General features: G+C 42.8%; 1 protein-coding gene across 1 annotated transcript in view; it reads right to left on the reverse strand.

The window, feature by feature from the left end:
• Window positions 1-22,230, reverse strand: part of pcloa (piccolo presynaptic cytomatrix protein a) — an 87,535-nt gene that overhangs the window by 23,458 nt on the left and 41,847 nt on the right. The window contains exons 7-16 of the mRNA XM_036518419.1: window positions 19,042-21,208; window positions 15,375-15,401; window positions 13,753-13,841; window positions 13,151-13,226; window positions 11,607-11,732; window positions 5,637-5,745; window positions 4,804-4,871; window positions 4,102-4,313; window positions 2,061-2,111; window positions 1,609-1,739 (exon numbers count right to left, since the gene is read on the reverse strand). Coding sequence (XP_036374312.1) covers window positions 1,609-1,739; window positions 2,061-2,111; window positions 4,102-4,313; window positions 4,804-4,871; window positions 5,637-5,745; window positions 11,607-11,732; window positions 13,151-13,226; window positions 13,753-13,841; window positions 15,375-15,401; window positions 19,042-21,208 — 3,056 coding nt within the window. The remainder of the gene's footprint in view (window positions 1-1,608; window positions 1,740-2,060; window positions 2,112-4,101; window positions 4,314-4,803; window positions 4,872-5,636; window positions 5,746-11,606; window positions 11,733-13,150; window positions 13,227-13,752; window positions 13,842-15,374; window positions 15,402-19,041; window positions 21,209-22,230) is intronic.

The following is a 22,230-nucleotide window of genomic DNA, read 5'->3' on the forward strand; positions in this document are numbered from 1 at the left end:
AGTCAGAGGTGTAAGAGAGGGAGGTAAACAAAGGGGGTCAAGAAAGCAAAACTCAGGGGGGGTCTTAGGCCCGCGAAAAGCCGGGCTTGAGCCGCGGCTTTAGGCCCTCCCCCGGGCGCCGCCTTTAAAAGAGCAAGGTAAAGAGGCTGGATACAATGCAGCACAATCACATTAACAACCAGGAGAGAGGCTTTCTGGGACTGGAGATCATATTACGAGGCAGAGAGAGGACGTATTGATTTTGTGGCCTGATCGGAGACCAGTTTCCTGTAAGAGAGGAGCGGGAACACCAGGAGAGAAGGTGGTGAAAGGGGGGGAAATCACCTCAATGAGATAACAGCCAAATCTTAAACGTATCTTTTATTGACAGAAGCTGGTACTCTGCATTCTCAAAAGGTACCCTACATCCTGCAATTCACAAGAAAAAGCCTTTCGTAAACAAATACTGCAGCTCGAAATATTGATGAGGACAGTCACAGAGGAGCACAATTTAAGATTACTTTCATTATCTTTGATATGTGTTTTTTTCAGTCTACTTAAACTTCAACCCGGGTTGATTCATTTCTGAAATATGATATAGCAGAAACTGGAGCTGACATGTAAAGGTAAAATAAGATTTTGCGTGCAGGAGAATGAAATTAAGTAGCAGACAGAGGAGAGGAGGCGGGTAGAGGGCTTAGTGGAATCACAGGCTTGAGTGGCCCCATATTTTGCACTGCTGGAAAGGAAAGCTGACGCTCATCCCACTGTGAAATATCAAAGTGGCGATGACGCAAAACACACCATGAGCGGTACAGCAACAGAATGCAAAATCCAGGGAAAGTGTCTGGTTGGACGTAGGAGGCATTTATAAATCAGCATCGACCTGATGTGTTTTTGATACTCCCAGCCAAGTACTTCCACTAGAGTTTATGTGCAAACTTTGACATTACATGCCATATATTATGTACTGGTTGCTCTCAGAAGGCTTCAAATTAATTTTCATCATCAAATGCATAAACATACAGGTGGATCTGGCACTTCACAATCACGTAACTGGGTGCCCTCGAATCACTGAAAATACACTAAACAAACACAAGACACAACGCGCACCAGCAAATCAATTTCAGACCTCAGCTCACCGCAGAACACGAGGCTAGCAGAAAACAGTTATTAACATTGTGTAAAGGAGCATCTGAATTACATGAAATGACCTCCTTCACAACACTAGCCAAGCAAGATGCCTTTAAGTTTCCCTGCTGATTAACAAAGCTCCTCTTATTATGCGCCAGTCATGCTTCCATCAGGATCAGAGTTAATTTCACACTTGACACGAGGCCCCTTGGGACTGCCTCAGACACCAGCATTCACCTGAGAGGATGAGGAGCAGTTCGTTTGAACCTGGACTGCACATGCAGGTACTCTCCTTTTGTCTCTATACAGCGCCAAAACTCTAATTATGCAGCGACATTTTCTTAGCACCGTTATGCTGTAAGACAGTGTCTTTGTACCCGCTGCGGCTGTTCTAAAAAAGGGGAAGTCATCTTGTACCAATGAACTTTCCCTAAGTTCCAGTGAGCCTTTTCCTGTTCTTAGAAGCTGCTCTGAAGTGCAGCCAGAGACACCTACCCTCTGCCCGGCAGGAGATACACTTTGACAAATGGGTCCGAGTAGCCGTTGTTGTCCCGGGGAGAGAGGTTTCTCGCTTGCAGAACATGGACGATCAGGTTACCCAGATTCTTGTCATAATTGATTTGAAGCTGAGGGAATAGATTTGGAGAAACACTCAGTGTGATACTCTATGCCTTGTTAGGTATTTCATGACTTCCATTTAAATATGATATCTATATAATGAAAAATACAGACATGTTCTCTCACAATCAGTATTTATAAGACAATCATTCTAAAATATAAAGTGGAAAATGTTTATAGAATCTTAAAAAACAGAATGGAATTTGAATGAAAGATTTAGGATATCGAAGATGATGATAAACAAACAAAAAAGTTCAAATTGTGTATATACTAAGGTGTTGGCTGCATTCTTTTGAAGATGGTGAATTAAAAAATGATACAAGCCGTACCTGGATTTCACCTGTGACTGGATGGGACTGAGTCTTTGAAGCCTCTGCTGACTGAAAAAAACAAGAACATAAAAAATCAACCTGGCATCAGCTACAACCAACCAGCTGACAGAGAACCTACCCTTGTATGCGCTTACTGAAAACCATTTTGGACTGAACCATTGGAAAGCATACGGGGGAAATCCAAGAGATAACTACAACAACCTTTAAGAAGCAGACGGGTCCTGTCGTGGACACATCCAGGTGATTACATGCTATTATGGGCCAACATTGGACCAAACTCCAGCCAGTAGCTGTTTATGTAAAATCATTTATGAGATCAAGGGTCAAGCTTGTTGACTTTTCATCAGAATTTCAGCCCAGTAGGTTAGAAGCTTATACATTATCAAACAGAATCACATGAAACCATACAAGCATGTTTAACAAATGTCAGTCTGTTGGAAGAGGGGGCTACACTTAACTAGACCCTGTTAAGCCTCCTCATGAGGGGGCCAATCAGACTCCATTTAAACCACCAGCGATTCATGAGGTGTTACTCTAAATGGACACCAGCAGATATGCATCGGGATAGGGATGATTGCACACTCCCTCTAAAAATCCATTTTCTTCCCTTGAAATAAGAGAGGAAATATACATTATTCATTCGGCGTGTAACTATCTCCCCTCTGCAGGTGTCGTCAGCACATCCATTTTAGTCAAATTTGAATATGTTTAATCCTGCACCCACATGACCTTACCCACGGAGCACGTGAGTCACACTCCATCTCTCGCCTCCAGGCACAGTGCAAGGTCAGAGCAAGATAGGGATCAACACAGTATGCCGAAACCAGAACGCACATGAAACATTTACAGAACATCACTAGAACCAATCTAAACATATAGGATCTCTTGGTGCAAGGCCCCAATGGGGAACGGAATATAAAAATCCTGTTTATAGACAGATTTCCTGCTGAAATGTGTATGACTCAACCCAGTGCTACTGATGTAGGCACAAAGCGTTGCCTTTTGAACTAAAATATTAACAGAGCTAAAATGGATTTGAGTTTGAGTGGCAAGGTAAGGAGAGGAAACTGAATCTTGATATTATTTGTCACAGTGCCTTAACAAGATTTGCTGTCAGGGGCACCTGAAGGAGGAGTGGGCAACGGGTGTGAATTGTGTTTTAGGAATGGGGACTTGGGGAAAACCTCCAACACACACATGTACCCACAGACACACACTAACACACACACTCACACAAGCCAAAATGCACATATTCTCTCTCTATCTCTCAGCCTCTCCATCCATCCCCCTCTTTCTCCTTCTTTCTCTGTCTCCAATTCCAACTGTACATACACCTTTTTTTCTGAACTTCAGCCTGAACACTTTGGCTTGCATCCCACAAGGTGTTTATTGCTGATTAACTGGTTGCAGCACCAGTCCCATGAAATAAAGACATTGAGGTGAGATTTCACACGAGTAAGAACTTTGTCTAAAATTAACCCTATTAAATATTAAAGATTCACATATTAAAATGTCAAATTGCAATCAAATAAATGAGATATGCCAAGTGAGGCCTAAGTCATCTTGCAGGAAAATATGTTTAGTACAGACACTTTAATCTTGTACCATGGTGTGGTAAAGTAACCTCATTTAAATAAGTTGGTCCAGTATCAGTTTTGTAGCAGGTAAGACATTAGACCTGTAACCATATTGCAACAGGTTTGAATTCCTGGTAGGTTACTGCTGTTGGACTCTTGAGAAAGGTACATAACTTGAATATAAACCCAGCCCAAGTCCAGCCCAATATGAATAAGTCCAGCTCAAGTCCAGCTCTTCCAAAGTCTAGTCTGTCCAAATGTAAAGAATACACGTGCCCTAGTATGCTAGGCAAACACAGAATGCAATACAGGTAACAGTGTACAGACTAAGCTGTATACTTGTTTACAGATACTTTGGATTACGCTTCCATTGATTTAACATATATAAAGCCATTTTTATCGATGTTGGTCTTTTAGCTGCACATAAAGATCATGTCTAGCTCAAAGTCAAAAAGTCTTACCTTGCTGCTGTGCCTCTTTTTGCTGACAGAGGGGGAGCCAGGCTGACCCGGGCTGGGGATGGCGCTGGAAGCAGCCGACGCGGTGCCTGAGTGGCCGTGGGGGCCTTTCTCCGAGGCCGAAAGGACCGTAGATGGAGCCTGCTGTTGAGACACTTTCTGCAGCTCTGCCGCCAGCTGTTTGGGGTCCACTCCTGGGGACCTCTGTCTGTCTCCTAAAGGTACAGTATAGACCCAGGAATCATGGACATGGCAATACACAGCACACTGCATCGGCGTAATCGTGATGGAGGAGTGAATCGGTTCAGCTTCCCTGTCAGCACATCTCAAACAGGATGGTGCTAGATTTGAGCCGCTATGGAAACACCTCAGAATGAGATCTCCTGATCTCCACATCTGCTAATCTATCCCCGCCTTTTTTTGTGAGGGGAATCTAATGGAGTGCGTTTGTCACGCAGCAAATAGGTCACCTTTCATGTGGAACCGAGGGGTGGTAAAGAGGCTCACGCGGCCCGCGCCACAACGTCACGACAGCACAATCTCCGCGAGGCAGGCGGCTCACCCGCGCGAAGCTGAGGCTGGACCGACGCCGCCGTGCGAGTGGAGAGTGCGCTCGTTATCTTATTGGGCCCCCTCTTAATTAACGGCAGGGCCGCGGCGGAGGCAGGTGCGTACTGATGACAAGGGAAACGTGGAAAAGCCTACCTGGCTTTGCTGGGTCGTGCAGCTCCAGGTGCTGGGGGTGCTCGGAATCCGACAGCATGTTCAGGTCCCTTAGAGAGAGGTAGGCAGGAAATGGTGAGAGACTACGCCTAACCGCCGACACATGAGAAACGAGGAAGAGCAGCTGAGCTAACAGCTGTCTAAGGCTCAATACGCAGCCCTGCATTTACCCCCCGTATGATCCAGAGCCGAAAATAGGAATGACAATACCCCAAAAAGCACTTAATTAAAACATACGCTGCACAGACGGAAAAAATAAAGTCAAAATTCAGCAAGAAGTTTCACAGGGCCTCCCTAATCACGACTCATCAGCAACATTTACACATATAAACTATGTTGCCTGGGGGGTTGTGATGAAGAGAAACAACTTTTGCAAAAATGTTGTTGCAGAACATTTCTTGTCAGATTTATCTTCCATCCATGCACATGCAATAGCCATATTTATAAAATGCACACACCTCTCTTTCTTTCTGTTTAACAGTATTATGAAGTCAAAATTCCTTAATTATTGAGAAAATGGTGAATGACCTTGTTTGGCGGAGGACCTGAATTGTGCTTTGACTGGTGCTTTGGACTAGGCCTGCCTTTTGGACTCCCCTGTGCTGAATTTGTTTGCCCTTTCCCCAATTTTTGGGTGATATTATCGCACAACTTCTGCCACTTTGGGGCATTGCTTCCCATCGGGTTACTATATGTGCAGACACACATACAAACACACACACACGTATGTATATAACAGCTGGCTAAATTGATGGCAGCCAGTCCAGTACAGTAAACATCAGACGAACGTCAGAGGGAGATGGGGAGCCACTCACAGTCTGACACACAGTTCTGCCTCCCCGCACTGCTGACCCACAAGGCTCTGCACCTCCTCGTAGGTTTTGCCGGTCAGAGGAATTCCGTTCCATTCCAGGACCTGCATTCCTGGAAAAACACACACACAGGATTTACTCATTCCAGCCCGGGGTCTTCCTGGTCTGGCAGCTTCCCAGTTTCGCATCTTGCGATGGGGTGGAACACCGAGAGGACTACATTTACAGTGTAAGAGGGGGCCGCTGTGTTGCGTTTCAGACACCATTGATCTGCGCCACACGCCATTACTTACTGCAGGTCACAGGCAGTAAGTAGCGAGGGGAAGGGTGTTGATGAATCGCTGTGATGGTCTGTTTGGCCAACATGAATGCATGCAGTACCATATTATTGCAACCAGTTCATTCTAAAACTTTTTAAAAAGCTTCTTGTTTTGTTTCAGAAAAGCAGTCTGTAGTCCCACTGTGGTTAAGAAACAAGGCTTGAAATCAGAGGATTACTAGGTTTGAACCTTGGATGAAGCATTGCTTTTCTATTAATGAGTAAGGTGGTGATCCTGTATCGCTTTAGCAGGTATCCAGCTGTAAAATTTGATGATATGATCAAACTCATCTATGTAAGCTGACTGTGAAGAAAGGTGTCTGCTGGGAAATATATATCACACAATGTGAAATGGCTACCTCAAAAAACAACGTTATAATTCTACTAAATCTGCACTGTCTTGGTCAAAACAACATTAATTTTGCCAGTTTACCTCATGCTTACATTTTAAAAAGTAAGCATGACTATAGTGAGTGAGCAGTTGGATTCCTTTTGTAATGGCTTGGAGGCAGGCTGGAGAAATCGTAACACAGCTAGCCCCACATTTAAATACTGGAGTCTACAACTGTCATTTGAAATACCCCTCCTACATTCTGTTGTCACTGTGAGAGACGTCCCCAAATGGTCTCCCTCTTTAGGACGGTCACTTATTTATGCACACGCTGGTTAAACTTACCTTTCCGGAAAGAGATGGGTGCTCCTGGATGCATTATTTACAGCACCATGTGTCTCTGCGATACAAGATTTCCCCTCTAACGTATCAGTCCTCCCACACGAGTTCCACTCAAAGGATAGGGTTTTGAAACACACACCAAAAACGCATGCTTTCAAAACGGAAAACCCGCACAGCAAATGCAACCACTCCCGGGAGGCCACCACTTACACAGGTGAAAGCGCGTCTTCAAATACGCTTTTTGTTTGCGACGCAGCTCACGATCTGTCACAAACAGTGAGACATATTAAGACAATCACACTGGATGGTTCTGTCCCATACAGATAAACTGAGTCATACACTGCAAAGTAAACCAATGCAAGGTAAATACATATGTACTTGTGTGTACTATATGTGCCAGTTTCAATGTAAGTTCAAATGTGTTTAGAAAATGTATATATACTGTATATATGTTTTCCTCTGAGGGGTTAATTGAAGTACATGGAGAGAAAATACCCTTGAGATTACTTTTTGCTCTGAGAGCATTTTCCATTCACCCTGCAAAAGATGAACACTGCTCTGTGTTCTCCTCACTGTTCAAGTCCAAGGGACAAAAAGATCTCACCCACAAAAAAAACAGCAACAGCAAGCCTTCCAACTGTTTGATTCCACCCTAAATTTTATTTTTGAAACATTCTGACATAATATTATGGCACCATTTTGCACGGTTTACTACACTAGTGCCATACACCACAAAAACATGCTGTTTTCTGAACAACACCACCAAATTGGCTGGAGTGGATGTCCATGTTTGAGCTGGATGCCAGCCATAGTGTAAACATTACCCATAGCTGTGCAGCTGCAGTTCTCATTGATGCTTTGTATCTCTCTTTTACTCAGAAGAGCAACCTGTGGCCCATAGCCTGTAATCCAGCCTTTAATGATGACATTTGTAGACTGACATTTGAGGTAGCTGCAACCTGGCAACAGGTCAGAGGTTGTCACATCAAAGACACTTTCAGAGAGATGGCTACACAAAGGAGAGAGGAAAAGACAGAGAGAAAGAGAGGGAGAAGAGAATGCGTGAGAGAGAAAGACAGAAGGATGTAAATTTACTAATGTAAATAATGCGAGTATACTGACATAAAAAGCATAAAAGCGTCGCTTCTTCAAACTGAATGATTTTAGTCCCTCAGAGGCAATGCTCATCTGTGATGCAAAGAGTGCGTTATAACCATATAACAAGTGTTACGATCGCACAATAAAGCACATCTACAATGACAGCAGCTAAAACAACAATGCCATGCAGCAGATCTGGCGTTGACAAGCATGATTATGTTTGTTTATGTTTTGCCTCTGTCATTTACAACGGGTGCAAAGCGCCAAGGCAAGGGTTTTTTTTACACTAAGTGCTTTCTGTCGAATAATATATGCAGTTTCACAAAGCCTTAATGACCTTAAGCCTATTGCACAATAAAGCACACAAAATTGGACAGAACACTCTGACAAGACATTAACTGCTTGGATTATCGTTCTTTCGTGTGACTTCAGTCTCTGAATTTGTAAAACCTGGAAAGTTACTTCAGCTGTCCTTCAGCTTGTTTATTGGCCTCGGGTTAAGCCAGTGCTCACTGCTGTTCCAGTTTGACTCTCAGTGGCAGAAAGGCAACATCCTGTTCTTAAGCAAGGCTGACATTACATCACCGTTTCCCAAAATCCCACAATCTCTTCAAGACTCTTCAGTCTTGGCATCAAGGCTTCTAATGCCTTTGAGATGAGTTTTCTTGACATGGTGGTAAAGCATACAAGGGCCTGCTGACAAAGCATGCGTCGTGCTGCTACACAGGAGGAATTATGGGAAACTCTGGCACCTCCATGAGGGCACCGTAAATCCAACAGTAGAAGATACAAAATTATTTTTTCCCTCTGACGCACTGCGCAGGGCCTCTCATGTTTGTTTTATATTCCTTGTTTGGGCGCCCATAATTCACAGCCAGTGTGCCAGAAAAAAAAAACAAGGAGACAAATGAGTAATCATCAGGAATCACCAGCTCGGAACATCCACGCTGTGGAGTAGAGAAGGTACAGCCCTGCAGGCTGGCATTGGGGCATTGAACCCCCCATACATCAGGAGGGAGAGATCAATACGGCAACGTCAGATTAATTTCGGGGAACTGAAACTGAAAGACGATGCTATGGAAACATTTGCTTTCCCTCTGCTCCCTGCTCAAAATAAATACATAAATAAAAACAAAAATTGTTCTGTGCAAATAAACCCCAGGGTAGCTTTTTGGGCATAACCTTCGGCGGTTCAATCCATCTCCTTGGATTCGCATTTCCAGGAACACTTGGCCGTATAGCGCTGTTCTCTGCATAAGCGGTAATCTGGTCCGTGGGCACGCCCACTCCATATGTCAGTGGAATGTCCTGGCGTGGCCACATGCTGGTCATTATGTCAGCCTCCATCCACACGGCATGAGTGCATGCTCATATGATCACCCCCCTCTCCCCACTTTATCATTCAGTGTTTAGTGCTTGTGTGGCAATGCAATCAGAGTCTACTCAGCAGGAACATGGAGCGCTTCCAAAGCAATGCTGGGGGCTGGATTTTAGGAGACTGGAACTACACTGCTGGCAACACACGGCTACAGCAGTGCTGCACTACGGCCACAAATAAACAGGCACAGCGGGGGCCTACTATGTACCATACCACGACCGCTTCATAAAGCAGCTACATTAGGGCAGGCTTTTTGTTTTGTGTATGACTGATATGGGACGGGCTTTTTTGTCTGTCCTAGACCTTTGAGGACACCTCAGTGCAGAGGACTCTCTGGATTTTTAAGTGGACAAGCGGGGCTGATTTTTTCCTCAGGCAGTTTGCTGGACACCCTTGAAAACAGGCATCCTTGTTCTGCACACATGCCTGAAAACTGCTGGTAGATCCTCCCAAAACATCACCTGGAGTCTTCTTCTAAAGGTGCTTGCATTTAACCACACTCCGACAGACTTGCTCTCCATACGAAACTACAGTTGGACTGCTTTCGTTGAATTGACAAACAGACATTGAATGCCTGTTATGGACCCCTCCTCATCTTTCCCAGCAACGGATAGGGTACACATTATTGTCGCTGCAAATTACTGTACCTCAACTGCACCCCATTAGTAGATCCAATTCAAATCATTTGCCATGTTTTGACACTGCAGAAACTGAAAGCCGCATATGACTTTCACCTGTTGTGATTGCAAAGATGTGTCTATCAGGATGTAGGCTATTTATATGCACTAACAATCAGCATCATGTAGCTATCTGTTTACATCTGTCTTGCAGGAGATATGACATCCATACACCATAATGGCAAAATAGGACTGTCCCATATTTTAATGACCTGCTGGATACTTCACTTACGCCGTTGAATTGGCTGATGTGCAAATGCAATTTTACATTTATTCACATGAAATGGGCATTAAATTGAAAGAAGATTTTCTCATACAAAAACATTAAGGGGTATCAGATTGTACCCTTGGTTCAATATAACTTTAATTACATCTGCTTCTGATGTATGAAAAATGAATTATAATGCTAATTCTTTTAAATCCACAAGCACTGGAAATTTGATTAGACAAAAAAGAATTTTCCAGAAGCATTTTCTCCTTGTAAAACATTGACTTCATTCAGCAAATTAATGCATTTTTTTAATGTGGTCAGTTGTACTGTCAATGAATGAAATGTCAGTAATGTCAATAAATAATACTTTATTGCTTGGTTCAAGACAGTATACCTTAGTCTTGACCAAACAGCGGGCATAATGATATTATTATACCAAATTCAGTGAAATTTAGTGAGTAAAATTATTCCTCTCTTAGTGAAGCCATCCTATTCTGCACTGCAGTTCGTCTGACTGATGCTTTGAGCTCTGAGTTTTTCCTTTTTGAAACTTCACCTTACACACTCCAGTGAGTCACTGTCTGTGCCTTAAGGGAAAATCATATGCAGAGTAGCTTCTATTTTTACATCACACTGTCCCATTCCTCCAAACATCACATCAACGCTAATCTCGGTAGTCAAAAGCAATCAAATCCAGATGCGGTCCTTTGTCTATTTGAGCTTCTATAGAGTTTTGGAGCAGGTTTACCAAATATTTGCATGCGGTTTCACATAAGTAACACCTTAAGCAGATGTCGCATACACTCAGTGTGTAAAATTGCAGGTGATTTGCAGTAGCTTCTCCTACGCATGTCACGCCTTCACTTTGATGCACACTAGACTGCCGTAAATCTCAAACGAATTCGGTCCACTGTCACTGGCTTCTGTCGTTAACAAAATAATGACAATGCCATTCATAAGCACTTCAGGCTGTAACACGCATTATTGCCGAGTGAGGCCACACACAATAGATGTTCTACAGCAGATCCACATATGCAGAATAGCATGAATATTCAATTAGATGGCCTCTCTTCGGTATGGCTGGGAATGTTAAACTGACATTTAAGATAAAAAGCTGCAGTTGTATGAATTACTGCATTTTATGCCTGATGGAAGCACATCAGTAGAGCCATAACAGGGTGGTCATTACCTGTATCGCTGAGCAGCTGTACATCTCCAGCTGCCTCTTTGATTTCAGACATTTGTAATTACACGTGTCCTTCTCTGACCCCGATCGCTGCCAGGTCCGTTTTGTTCTTTTCCTAATGCTAACTCAAACTGAAAGGATGTTACAACCCTAGCACTACAGACCCAACCTTCAGTGACGTCGTTTTGGGGGGCTCCGATGTCCCATGGCCCCCCATCCGACCACTTTACATTTTCCAGCCCTCCCTCGGTGGACACAAATTAATCGAGCAAGCGTTACGCTAATCGAAGCGGACAGCGCAGCCCTCCCCTGGCCTGTCAGATTTCTCCACGGAAGCAGAAACGAGCCTGGATTTTCAGTGGAGCGCATTGTCAAGGAGATTTTGTTCCGTGGGCCCGGACACCAGCGGTTTTCATGTGCTTTAGGCTTACCTTCCATGATCTTTCCGGTCTGTTCCGCGGCACCTCCAGGTAAAACTTTGGCGATGTATGCTCCGATGTCGTTGTTATTCCCTGGAATATCCTTACCACCAACAACTCTGATACCTAGCCCGTTGCCTGCAAGAAAGATGCAATACCATACAATTCAATGTGACATGACAAATAGTTCGTTATAACAGCTTGCGATACTTAGACTATCAAATCATAAACTATTTGATTAAGTTCTACATGCATAAAACATACAGTGATTTGCTATAATAAGAAAAATAACCAGTATGAGGTGAATTACTGAAGTGATATAAAGACAGACTTTCTGTATAGACTCGTTATGTTTTTGGATCCTTTCTAATAACAACTCTTAATAACTTGAAGGTTCTGTTATAATAATAATATAATATATAATATAATAATTGTGCAATATAATCTGACATGGAAATTAAACACCTATGGCCTTAATGATCACAGTGGACCTGAGCCAAATCAATAGGAGTAGCTTGAAACATAAAGCCTAAATTAGCATGAAATCCAAGGCAAAGGAACTCAGGTGAATTCTTGTCTTTTCCCAGGGATACAACAGCACTGACCAACCTGGGAATCAAACCAACAACCTTTGGCTTAAGAGCCTTGTTACATACCACTACACTACACTGCTTGTGTCTTACCACAACACCACACGTGACTTGCATACGGGCATCTGTCAAGCAAATTAATATTCATAATTTTGTCAGAAAGTCATTTAGGTAGAGGTCCCAACCCCCCTCATGAAATGAGGCAGCAGAGAAGGAGTGTGAAATGCAACAAAAGATCCCATCTTTCCATGTCACTGACAGTGTTTGTGTGGAGATAACAGCACACCGCAGTGTGGCATGCGGTCCCTTTTTTAACGGTGGTAAAGGATGACTACTCTGCCCAGGCATTCCAGAGACGTGACCCAAAACGTAATCAATGCCCTCTGTGTTAATAATGGACATGCCTTTAAAAATACATGTTATCAGGAAACAGTTCAAACAGTTGCAATACTGGCACATGATACTGATTAAAAAGCACATTAATCACGCCACTGACACTTTGGAGTCGGAGTTGGAGTCCCCCTTTAAATGTTTAAATGCTTCTTTAAAGAGAATATTAGAGGCTAAGCTGACAGTTGACACCTAAGATTAAATCTTTAACTGAGATATTCCTCCTGTGCTCTGACTAAGGAACTAAATGATGTTATATTGTTTACTTCCAGAAGCAAAGAAGAAGAAGAAAGTGTTACATTGTTTGCTGTTATTTGTTAGCAACAGTCAGCTATTTATTGGATATAAATCACATCACAGACAGAAATATTACTTATAACTTGGTTATTTGGTGTTGTTGGCCATTACCAGTCAAGATTTTTACCAGTCATGATTGTTGCTAAATGTAACCATCACATGTTCGTCTGCTCTGTGTTTGTATAGGTATGAGCAGAAATGTCCATGCATGGCTGTAATGTAAATCTGGGCTGACAGTGGTTAGAGTCCTCCCTCAGTCCACTCAGTTTGACATTTTACCTGATACACTGTGATCTTTTGGATCCCGCCGCAATTTCACTCTGGTATGAGGGAAGAGGTAATGAACAGGTTTCCCCTAGGGAATAAAACACGAAAGAACCAACAGAGGATAAGCACATCACCTCTAAATAGTGCTGAGAACACAGCAGCAAACATATAGCAGTGGATTCATGAGCTAACTCAGCACACACTAATCAAGGCATAAAGGCCCAGAATCTAGCTAAACAATGCATTTTTCCTAACTTGAAGTGAAGACGATAAGAAAGTATACTTTTATTTTTTTACTAAAGAGCATGAAGAAATTGGTGGTTTCTGATTAAAACTGTTACACTAGCCCTTGCTCACACAAATCCATTGCACTTCAAGGCAACATATAACACATACAAACCTGTAATTTTATAATGTCTGATATGAATATATGGAAAAGCAACAACATGTTAAGCCTCAATTTATGTAACGTGTTCTATATATTTTCTGACCCTTTGCTTAGCTCTCAGTAGCTATTTCGTAATAACGTTACTTCAATTGTACATTGTACAATTGTACCGTACATCTATTGAAATTGGCCCGCTGTGTCTAGTACCGCTCGGTTTGCGTGTCACCTGTCTGCGGTCCGCTGTGTGCCCATTTTCCAGCCGCCCCTCGCGAGGCTTGTCGAACCAGTCCGTCTCCTCCCGCCGCAGGTGGTAGGCTTCGGAAAACCAAGGGAAAATCAATCGTTCTCGTCGGCGCGAGCACGCAGCATGCAAGACTGGCGTGCGTGACCATGCATGCAGAGGCGCCTGTCTGAGGTTCACTTTCTGAGTGACAAGTCATGCAAGAAACTCGTGACGGGTACAGACAGTACGCAGAGAGGCACGACAGAAACAGATTCGAGACTGGAGGAAATGCAGACAAGGTGGAAGGGTAGGTCCACACTTCTATCGAAGCTGCACCATCTTTGCTACCCTTTTGTCCCACCCAAAAGAAAAACAAAAACCTGTAAATAACTGAAAGCCAAAAGAAATTAAGTTCTTAAAAAGGGGAAAATGATACCTTTCCTTCTGAGCAGAGCATTAATTGTATTGATTTTGTCAGTCGCTATTTTCCAAGGAAAAGTTAATGAAAACTTGAAATACTTTTATATACAATATGAATTTCTGAGTATTTTGGCTTCAGTTAGATATTCTGGCTTCATCTCTCCATCTATTCTGTGTGTGCTCCAGGGTCCTCCATTAACATTTTAAGCTGACAACTTCATGAAGCTCAGTGTTTGCTCTTGGAACAGACCAATAGTGTATGGGGCATAGAATTGAACTCATTTTAAACATTAAGCCTATACAAAAAAATGTATCAAATTCCATATCTTGGTCATTGTTAACAGTTGATTAGGCTTTCTTTTAATTGCAGGCTTTGAATTTCATCGGGTTATTTAACTGTTGATGAGGCAGGCATAAGGCTTACTGGAACTTTGCTGTGGATGGTTCTATCCTAATGTGATTGTGTGCTTTTACTGTAGGAAGCAGGATTTATAAAGGAATTCAAGTGCAGTCAAAAAAAGCTGCAGGTTTATTTCTACAGTTAATAAGATGGAACATAATGTAATGGTAGGAGTGAAGAAAAGCAAAGCATTAAACAGGATGTCTCTCAAAAAGAGATATCAAGAATTATTTGACGATGAATTTTTTGAAATGTTCGCTGAGGTAGATCAGCAGCACAGATTGTCTGCCAGCATTATGACCTTGAAGCACTACATTTTTTAACACCTTAGAGAACTTTCAGCTATCACTGTAAATAGAGTGAGCCTCAGAAAGTATGTAGGCTGATTGCCTATGGAACAATAGAAAGGCAACAATTTTAATTATATGCCTCTCGAAATGTGTAAAGCTCATTACATACATTACAGCTCACAAGGGTGCTCTGTATTAGCCTCCATTAACAATTCAGGAGAAAGGGTTCGACCAAGCTGGGGAACAATGGTTCAGGTGGACAGAGATGGCAACCATGGGGGGAGGAGGGGACCTGATATTTTGCATTCAGACATATCCTGTTGTGGTAACACAGGAATGCATGACCGTGTTCAGATATGCAATGTCAGAGATCCCTGAGCTTTTGGGTGCAACATGGTTATGAATAGTCACTTAATGGGTCAGAAGTGTGTCACGGAGATGCAGTTCGATCAAACCATGAGACATATGGCAGGAATATATTTATGCTTTATGGGATTACGTTACGTAACTCTCACCTTCTGCCTCCCAGCCGGGGACTCCTGCTGTGTGGTAAAGTTATATTTTAGCAACTAAATAGCAAACCGCTACAAGACAAGGTTAGTGATTCCTGCAGTGTAAACAGAACAGCGAGCACCGCTCCTAGCATCTGTCCCCTACACGTCTATTCAAGTGCCACTGTTTCCTTTTCAACATGCACGTTATTTCCTATTTATGAAAAGGTTTATCAAGCTATTTATGGCACGTGCTTCATCACAATGAGAAAAATGCAACCTCAGTCCCTGTCCCCCTGAAATTATTCTCATTATGAAATTTCAAACAAATTGTATTACCAAGGGGCAAAATGTAAGTTAAACAAATGCTAAGGATATGTGGCAGGGACAATACAATGGTGCATTAATCAATAGCAGAACAAACCTCAACACAGAAGTATACACAACATTTTACTTAATGCACAGCACATACCCCTAAGAAGGAACCACTGTGGGAAAGCATAGAATCCCGCATGGTGAAGTATTAACTTTCTAGTAGATGATGCCTTAGTGAGGCACTAATGGTCCAGTGCATAAGTTAACTAATACTCTATTTTCATAGGTTTATGCCAGTGTCTTGCATCATCTCTACTCAAATTAATACTTTTATATGGTAGGTATGTCATTTTATCATTTTTAATGTTTGAAGTGCTTTATCCTCTTCTACATAAAGCTTAAGGACCATTGCTCACTAGCAAATTTGTATGTAAAAAAAGAAGCAGAGTATAAACATGTTTGGTATTAGATACAAATATGTTTGGAATATCCACACTGGGGCATTCGGTACATAAAAGAGAACATTAGTGTTCCCTTTAATCCAAAATAAATACAAATTAGCAATATGAAAGTAAGCACAAAAACATGATCCTTAAATAATACATTTAAATGGGGATACTCATACTTGGATTGTCTTTCAACATGAGAAAAAACAGAAACTAATGAGGATTAAACAAAACCTTGGTGATAAATGAACACAAGAACACCACAATCATCAACATACAGTACTGTAAACATCACTCCCTGCCCCCCACATGGATATAGAACTCCGCCCCTTCAGACTTCACATGCAATATTCCACAATTTTTACTCATTAAAGTAGGGCTGACGATATTTTCAATAGCCCTGGACTCAATGAAGCCACAAATCTCTAGATCCATTACTTTAAGTAGCAAATTTATGCTTCATTTTTTGTTTCTTACATAAAATTGTGAATTTTTTGAAGTACGGTATACTCTTGTTCAGTTGTTCAGAGTGAACATTTTTGCTTTTTTTCAGATTATGCCACCCAGTGCTCCTTCTTCTTGACTCCGAGTAATTAAATGCTTCTTGTTTTGTCACTTACAAATCAAAATTCTTAACTTTGATTCATAAATTGAATGTAAGTTGCTTTTTTTCTTCACCCGCAGTGGTGATCAGCTCAAAACACTTCAACAACCATCAAAATTAATGAATAAAAATGTGTTAAAGAAGGAACAATCACATTGAGTAAAACTTCTGAATTGACTGAAATGTGGTGTTAATTTAGTTCACCAAAGAAGGAGCTTACCAGCAAAAACTAAAACAAATACTGCACAACAGCAGCACAGATGCAAAATCCAGTGACTGGTGATACAAAAAGCACACTCTTGACATTTTTTTTTCCAAGATGAGAGCATAGGAAGCAATGTTTTCAGAGCCGAATCATATGATGATGAGATTTCAGTTGTTTTACCTGGTCCTATATCATATATCATATATCCCAGCCTGCTTTTTAATTACTGATCACTGGATTTTTTTGTTGACTTTTTTGTTTTGATTGTTCTTGTGCTTCTACTGCTATGCTAACAGTCACATTTGCAAGTCAAAGTAAAGGGCAAGTATTGATTGAATCCAGGGCTATGTGTTTTAAAAACAGCTTTGATTTGTACAGGCAGTATGTTCAAAGCAGCCCCACTTTAGGATCACACAATCAAAGTGAATGGAAAGAGGACATAGTCCTGTATGCATTCAATCAGCAAAGAATGCCATGCAAAGTTATCAGCACACAACCAAAAGTCAGACATGCAAATGATTATTGTTTTATTTGAATTGAAATATACACAGCATTACATACACCAGCATGCATTTATAGGAAATGGTAGTATTAAAGTTGGAGGGATAGCTTTGACTCATGCTAGTAATATGCACGGAATGCATGAGTATGAAAACAAACCATCTAGCAAGCAAATAAAACAGAAAGATTATCTAAAACATCATATATGAAATAATTGTTTTAGCAACAATGTGGTTCTATTGAAAGTATAACTGGTAACACAAATGCAGTAGATCTTCACCCGCTCACAGGTAAGACTATCTAGATCTATTCCTTAATTCATCTGTTTATTGACCAGAGTCAATGCAGAGACATACTAAACTGTACTATTACAGCAACATGTGCAAAGTTGCATCAGCACAACTGAATATAAGCTGTCATTAAAAGCTGTTTGTGCCTTAATGGCAAATGACATGCAAAAGCAGACGCTCTAGAAAACCACTCAGCCAAATCAGCAAAGTCATTATGCTGATTATTGTGGCTTAAATCTACAGATAAGATTACAATACATGATTGCTCTAATGTCACATATAGTACATGTACTCTTGACCTACATTCATAAAGGGGAGTGTCTTTTCTGGTTAAGAAATATAGCCTTTATAACAAAGCTTACATTATGGAACTCTATCCAAAACAGCTATATCATGCTATACTGTGCTTTAAAGTGTATTATTGTCACAGTCACAGTACTTTTTATTCACTGTTGATCACATAGGCATATAACCATAAGTAACATCACACATTCTATCAGAGAACTAAACACCTGGATGAATTTTGAAAGGCCATTGAAAAATATTACTTTGAATTTACTGTAGACTTTAAATCTACCTTTTTCTGTAATGTCACCTTTCACCTCTTTAAGGGACAAGGTGTTACACAAACACATCCAGAGACTCAAAGTTAAAATCTTGAACCCTGCTATCAATATGAATATGCTGAGGAGTATGAAGACTTTGTCTTTCATTTAGTTAAAGTGAAATCTGAGCTATTTGGTTGTTGCATCTTTGGTTGAGTTGCTACACATTGTCTGCTTGAGAGTGAATTTGTCTTATTCCAGAAAAAACGATTCACTTTCCCTTTAACGAGAATGTTTTTAAGTGTTTAGTTTATGAGGGAGGCACTTCTTGTATTTGTATTTCATAACAATATAAAGTAATCACTTTTTTTCACTATTCTATATGACCGCTTTAATGCTGTAAGTGATGTCATAAATAAACAAAACATTTTCAAGTGATTTAAGTGACATGAATCAGATTTGCAAACAACACAGCATGCTCATCAAGAAAACACAAAGAAAACAGTGTATGTACACTATATGGATTAGTTTCAGACATATAGTAAGGTGTATTATATTCAAACACAGACAAACAAGAGCATGCATCAAGAGCACACATTCCAGTCAGTGAATCTGAAGAATCAGAGGAAATAGTTATAATCATAAGAAAGGTAAAAAGTAAGCACACCAAGAAGGACATTAAGAAAATCATAGCTTACATAAACAGACGTGAACACAACCAGGTACATGCATGAAATGCAGATCCACAGCACTGTGTCGTGTCAACAGTCTGAGATCCAATTTACCTTCGCTGTCCGACATGGCACCTTGCAGGTCATCCATCATGAAGGCTATGTCCCGGTCGTAGCCGCGGGTCCTGGACTCCTCCGTCATGTGCTGCTGTACTTCAGGGAGAGAGTGGCTGGAGCCGAACTGGTCCCTTGAGTCTGCAGATATAGGTGGGAGGGGCCCGGCGGAGGCCCGCGCCATCCCCATTGGCTGGCCTACCGGACTCAAGGGACTCTCCTCCTCGGAGTTCTGAGCCACGATTGGGATGCGACCCCTGCTTTGGCTTATGGGCAGGCTGGTGGGTTTGGCTCTCACCGAGGGAGTACTGAACGAGGAGTCCAAGGGCTCACCCTCTGTCTTTAAGCGGAGGGAGGAGCTGGACGAGTCCCTCTTGATGGAGAGGTCCAGCCCGTAGACGGAGGAAGGCCTGGAGGAGGGCCTGGACCTGCTGCCGCTGGGGTACGATGTGTCGTCGTGAAGAGAGGACCGCATGGTCGGGCCCAGATTGAGACTCTGCCCCAGATTCAGAGACTGAGCAAGATTAGCTCCAAGTGTGGAGCCCAGGTACTTCTGCTGGTCGGAGATGTTCTTCCTCAGCCCAAAGGTAATTTCATCTTGTAGTAGCCTCGCCCTGGAGGAGAGGCCGGTGACCGAAGAGGCAGTGGAGCCCAGGTAGCTACTGTAATCTGGCTCCAAATCCTTGCTTTCTTGTATGGGTGAGAACTTAGTGATTTTAGGGTCCATGAGAGCTTTTTTATGCTTTGCCTGTTTCTGGTAGAGTACTGAGGCAGGGAGCTGCTTGGCAGCCTGTTTCTCCAGTGTGAGCCTGCTGATGCTGTACTTCTCAGCTTTGGGGAAGTGCCGGTAGCTGCTCTCTCCAGGGTAGTAGTGCGGCAGGCTGGTCAGGTGATCCAGGCCCTCCGTGCCCCGCCGGAACTCCTGCTTGATCTGCTGTTTCAGCAGCTTGAGCTCGTAGGGCTCCTCCATGGCGTCCTCCTCCGGCTTGTTGTAGGAATGGAGCCTGGACGACGCCTGCAGGGGCCCCAGGAAGTCGGAGACCTCGGCGGAGCGGCGGGCCTCGGCGGCACGGAGGAGTCGGTCGGCCTTGACCAGGTCCTTGTCAGGGATGGTGAAGCTGGAGGACAGCCCCGCGGATCCCTTGGTCAGCTCGCCAATGTCGTCAATCAGGACGTAGTTCCTTGGCGTGTGGTGGTCGATGTCGGCGTAGAAGGAGTCGGCGGAGATGCTGGACATGGGGCTGCTGGCCATGCTGCCCCTCTCCTCCAGGCCTAGCCTCAGGTCCAGGTTGCTGTATTTTCCCGCCAGGTGGGGGATGGTGTATGCAGCGTCTGTGGAAGAGGGCCCCATTATGTGGGGCTGGTTGCGGATTACCTCGTAGTTGGTGGTGATCTTTGGCTCCAAGTCGGAGAGCGTGGTCTGCCTGGCCTTCTGCTGCATCAGGAGCTGGTAGCTCTGCTGCTGGGATTGCTGGTGAGATGTCTGTGGGTAGGACAGCGTAGGCACTGAGGAGTATATGGACTGGGACTGGTATGGAGAGACCTGCTGATGGTAGAGGGAGGGCTGCTGATACAGAGTCTGCTGGGGGTACTGAGTGGTGGTTTGGGTCTGTGGTACATACTGGTATGGAGTGTACGGGCTTGCTGATTGGCCGTACTGAGTGTCGGGCTGGGTCTGAGGTGGGATGAACTGGTTGAACTCGGACTGTGGGGCCGTCCTTGGTCTTTCCAGCCCGTGACCATTCCCCCTGGTCTCCCTGATGTTGCTGACCTCGCTGTCGGACATGTAGTCCCGCTCCTCGGCCACGCCCTGCAGGTAGGCCCTCTCCCTCTTCTCCCTCTCTTTCAGCAGGGCGTCTTTTCTCCTGTTGATGCCCATCTCCAAGTACCGCAGCTTGGCGTCGATCTCCTTCTCCTCCTCGTCCAGCTCGGCCTGCTTCTTCCTCAGCTTTGAGGACTCCCGCTCCACCAGGTCCAGCTCCCTGTCGATGTCCTGCAGGATCTTGGCCCGGGCCATGGTAGTGTTCCTGCAGAGGCGTCTGCGAGCAGAGCCGGTGCTGTACCCTGATTGGCCGCCTGCAGACTCCTCCTCCGGGGGTGGGTTTGGCAGAGTGCGTTTCACTTTCTTCTGAGTGCCTGAAGGGGTGCTACTCTGTGAACCCTTGCCCTGAGAAAGACAATGAAACAAAACGAGCAAAACGAAAATGTTATTTAGGTTCACTGTTAATAGCTTCAAAGTAACCTGATATTAATATTTTATTAAAAAGTATGCACAATCAAGAGGTAGAATATTATGCATGTTAAAGAACTGGAATCACTTTTAATCACAGATCATTTTCATCCATGTCTGAGTTTGAATAGATGATAAAAACAATTGTTAAATGTGTGGAGAGAGAAGCACACAGAGTATTACACTGATTAAGGAGTTCCACAGGTTAGTGTGCATTCTGAGTTATAGCACACAGTACTAATAAATACTAAGAACTGTGCATTAAAATGGTACCTGTGTAAAGGCACCTTCAGACAAAACTAATGCATTCACATTAAGCCTTTATAGATTCTAGGAAACTCAATATTTTCCTGCAAGCTCAGCTTTGTCTTTTTTTTTCCGACACCTCATATGTTTGAGCAGCTTTCTCAAAGCTGGGGGCATTCAGGCAGAAAACTGGTTTCTACCTCACTGGAGTGGGCCAGTATCAACATGCATATCACACAGTGGTGTTTGTTTTTCCCAGCATTCCTTTAAAAAAGCAAGGAGTCTAAAGTGAGTTTGTGCCTTTCCATCCCAACACAGTATGTTAGGGACGAAAATAGCAGTGCTGGCAAATAGTAAGAGCTTAGAATTTAACATGAATCTAAATACGCATAGTATACAGAATAACACAGAAAGGTTGATTTAAAGCACTGCCTTGAATTGAGAGACTAACCTATTTTCATATTGTACCAAATTAGGTCCTTGAGGGAACTCACTAGATCTGTAGTTTCGCCCGAAACAAATTATTGCAGCAGAGCACCTTATTAATTTATCTGTCCTGTGAACAACTTTATGTATTATCGCTAAGGGTGCAAATTTAAGAAAAAAAAACAAAAAACAAAACAAAACAAAAAAACAAAAACAAAAAACAAAATGATAATCATTACCAAAAGCATGCAGCAGGAGACCTAAGTTGATAATTTAACATTAGACTA

This window comes from Megalops cyprinoides, chromosome 23 (genome assembly GCF_013368585.1).
Source record: "Megalops cyprinoides isolate fMegCyp1 chromosome 23, fMegCyp1.pri, whole genome shotgun sequence".
Lineage (NCBI taxonomy): Eukaryota > Metazoa > Chordata > Actinopteri > Elopiformes > Megalopidae > Megalops > Megalops cyprinoides.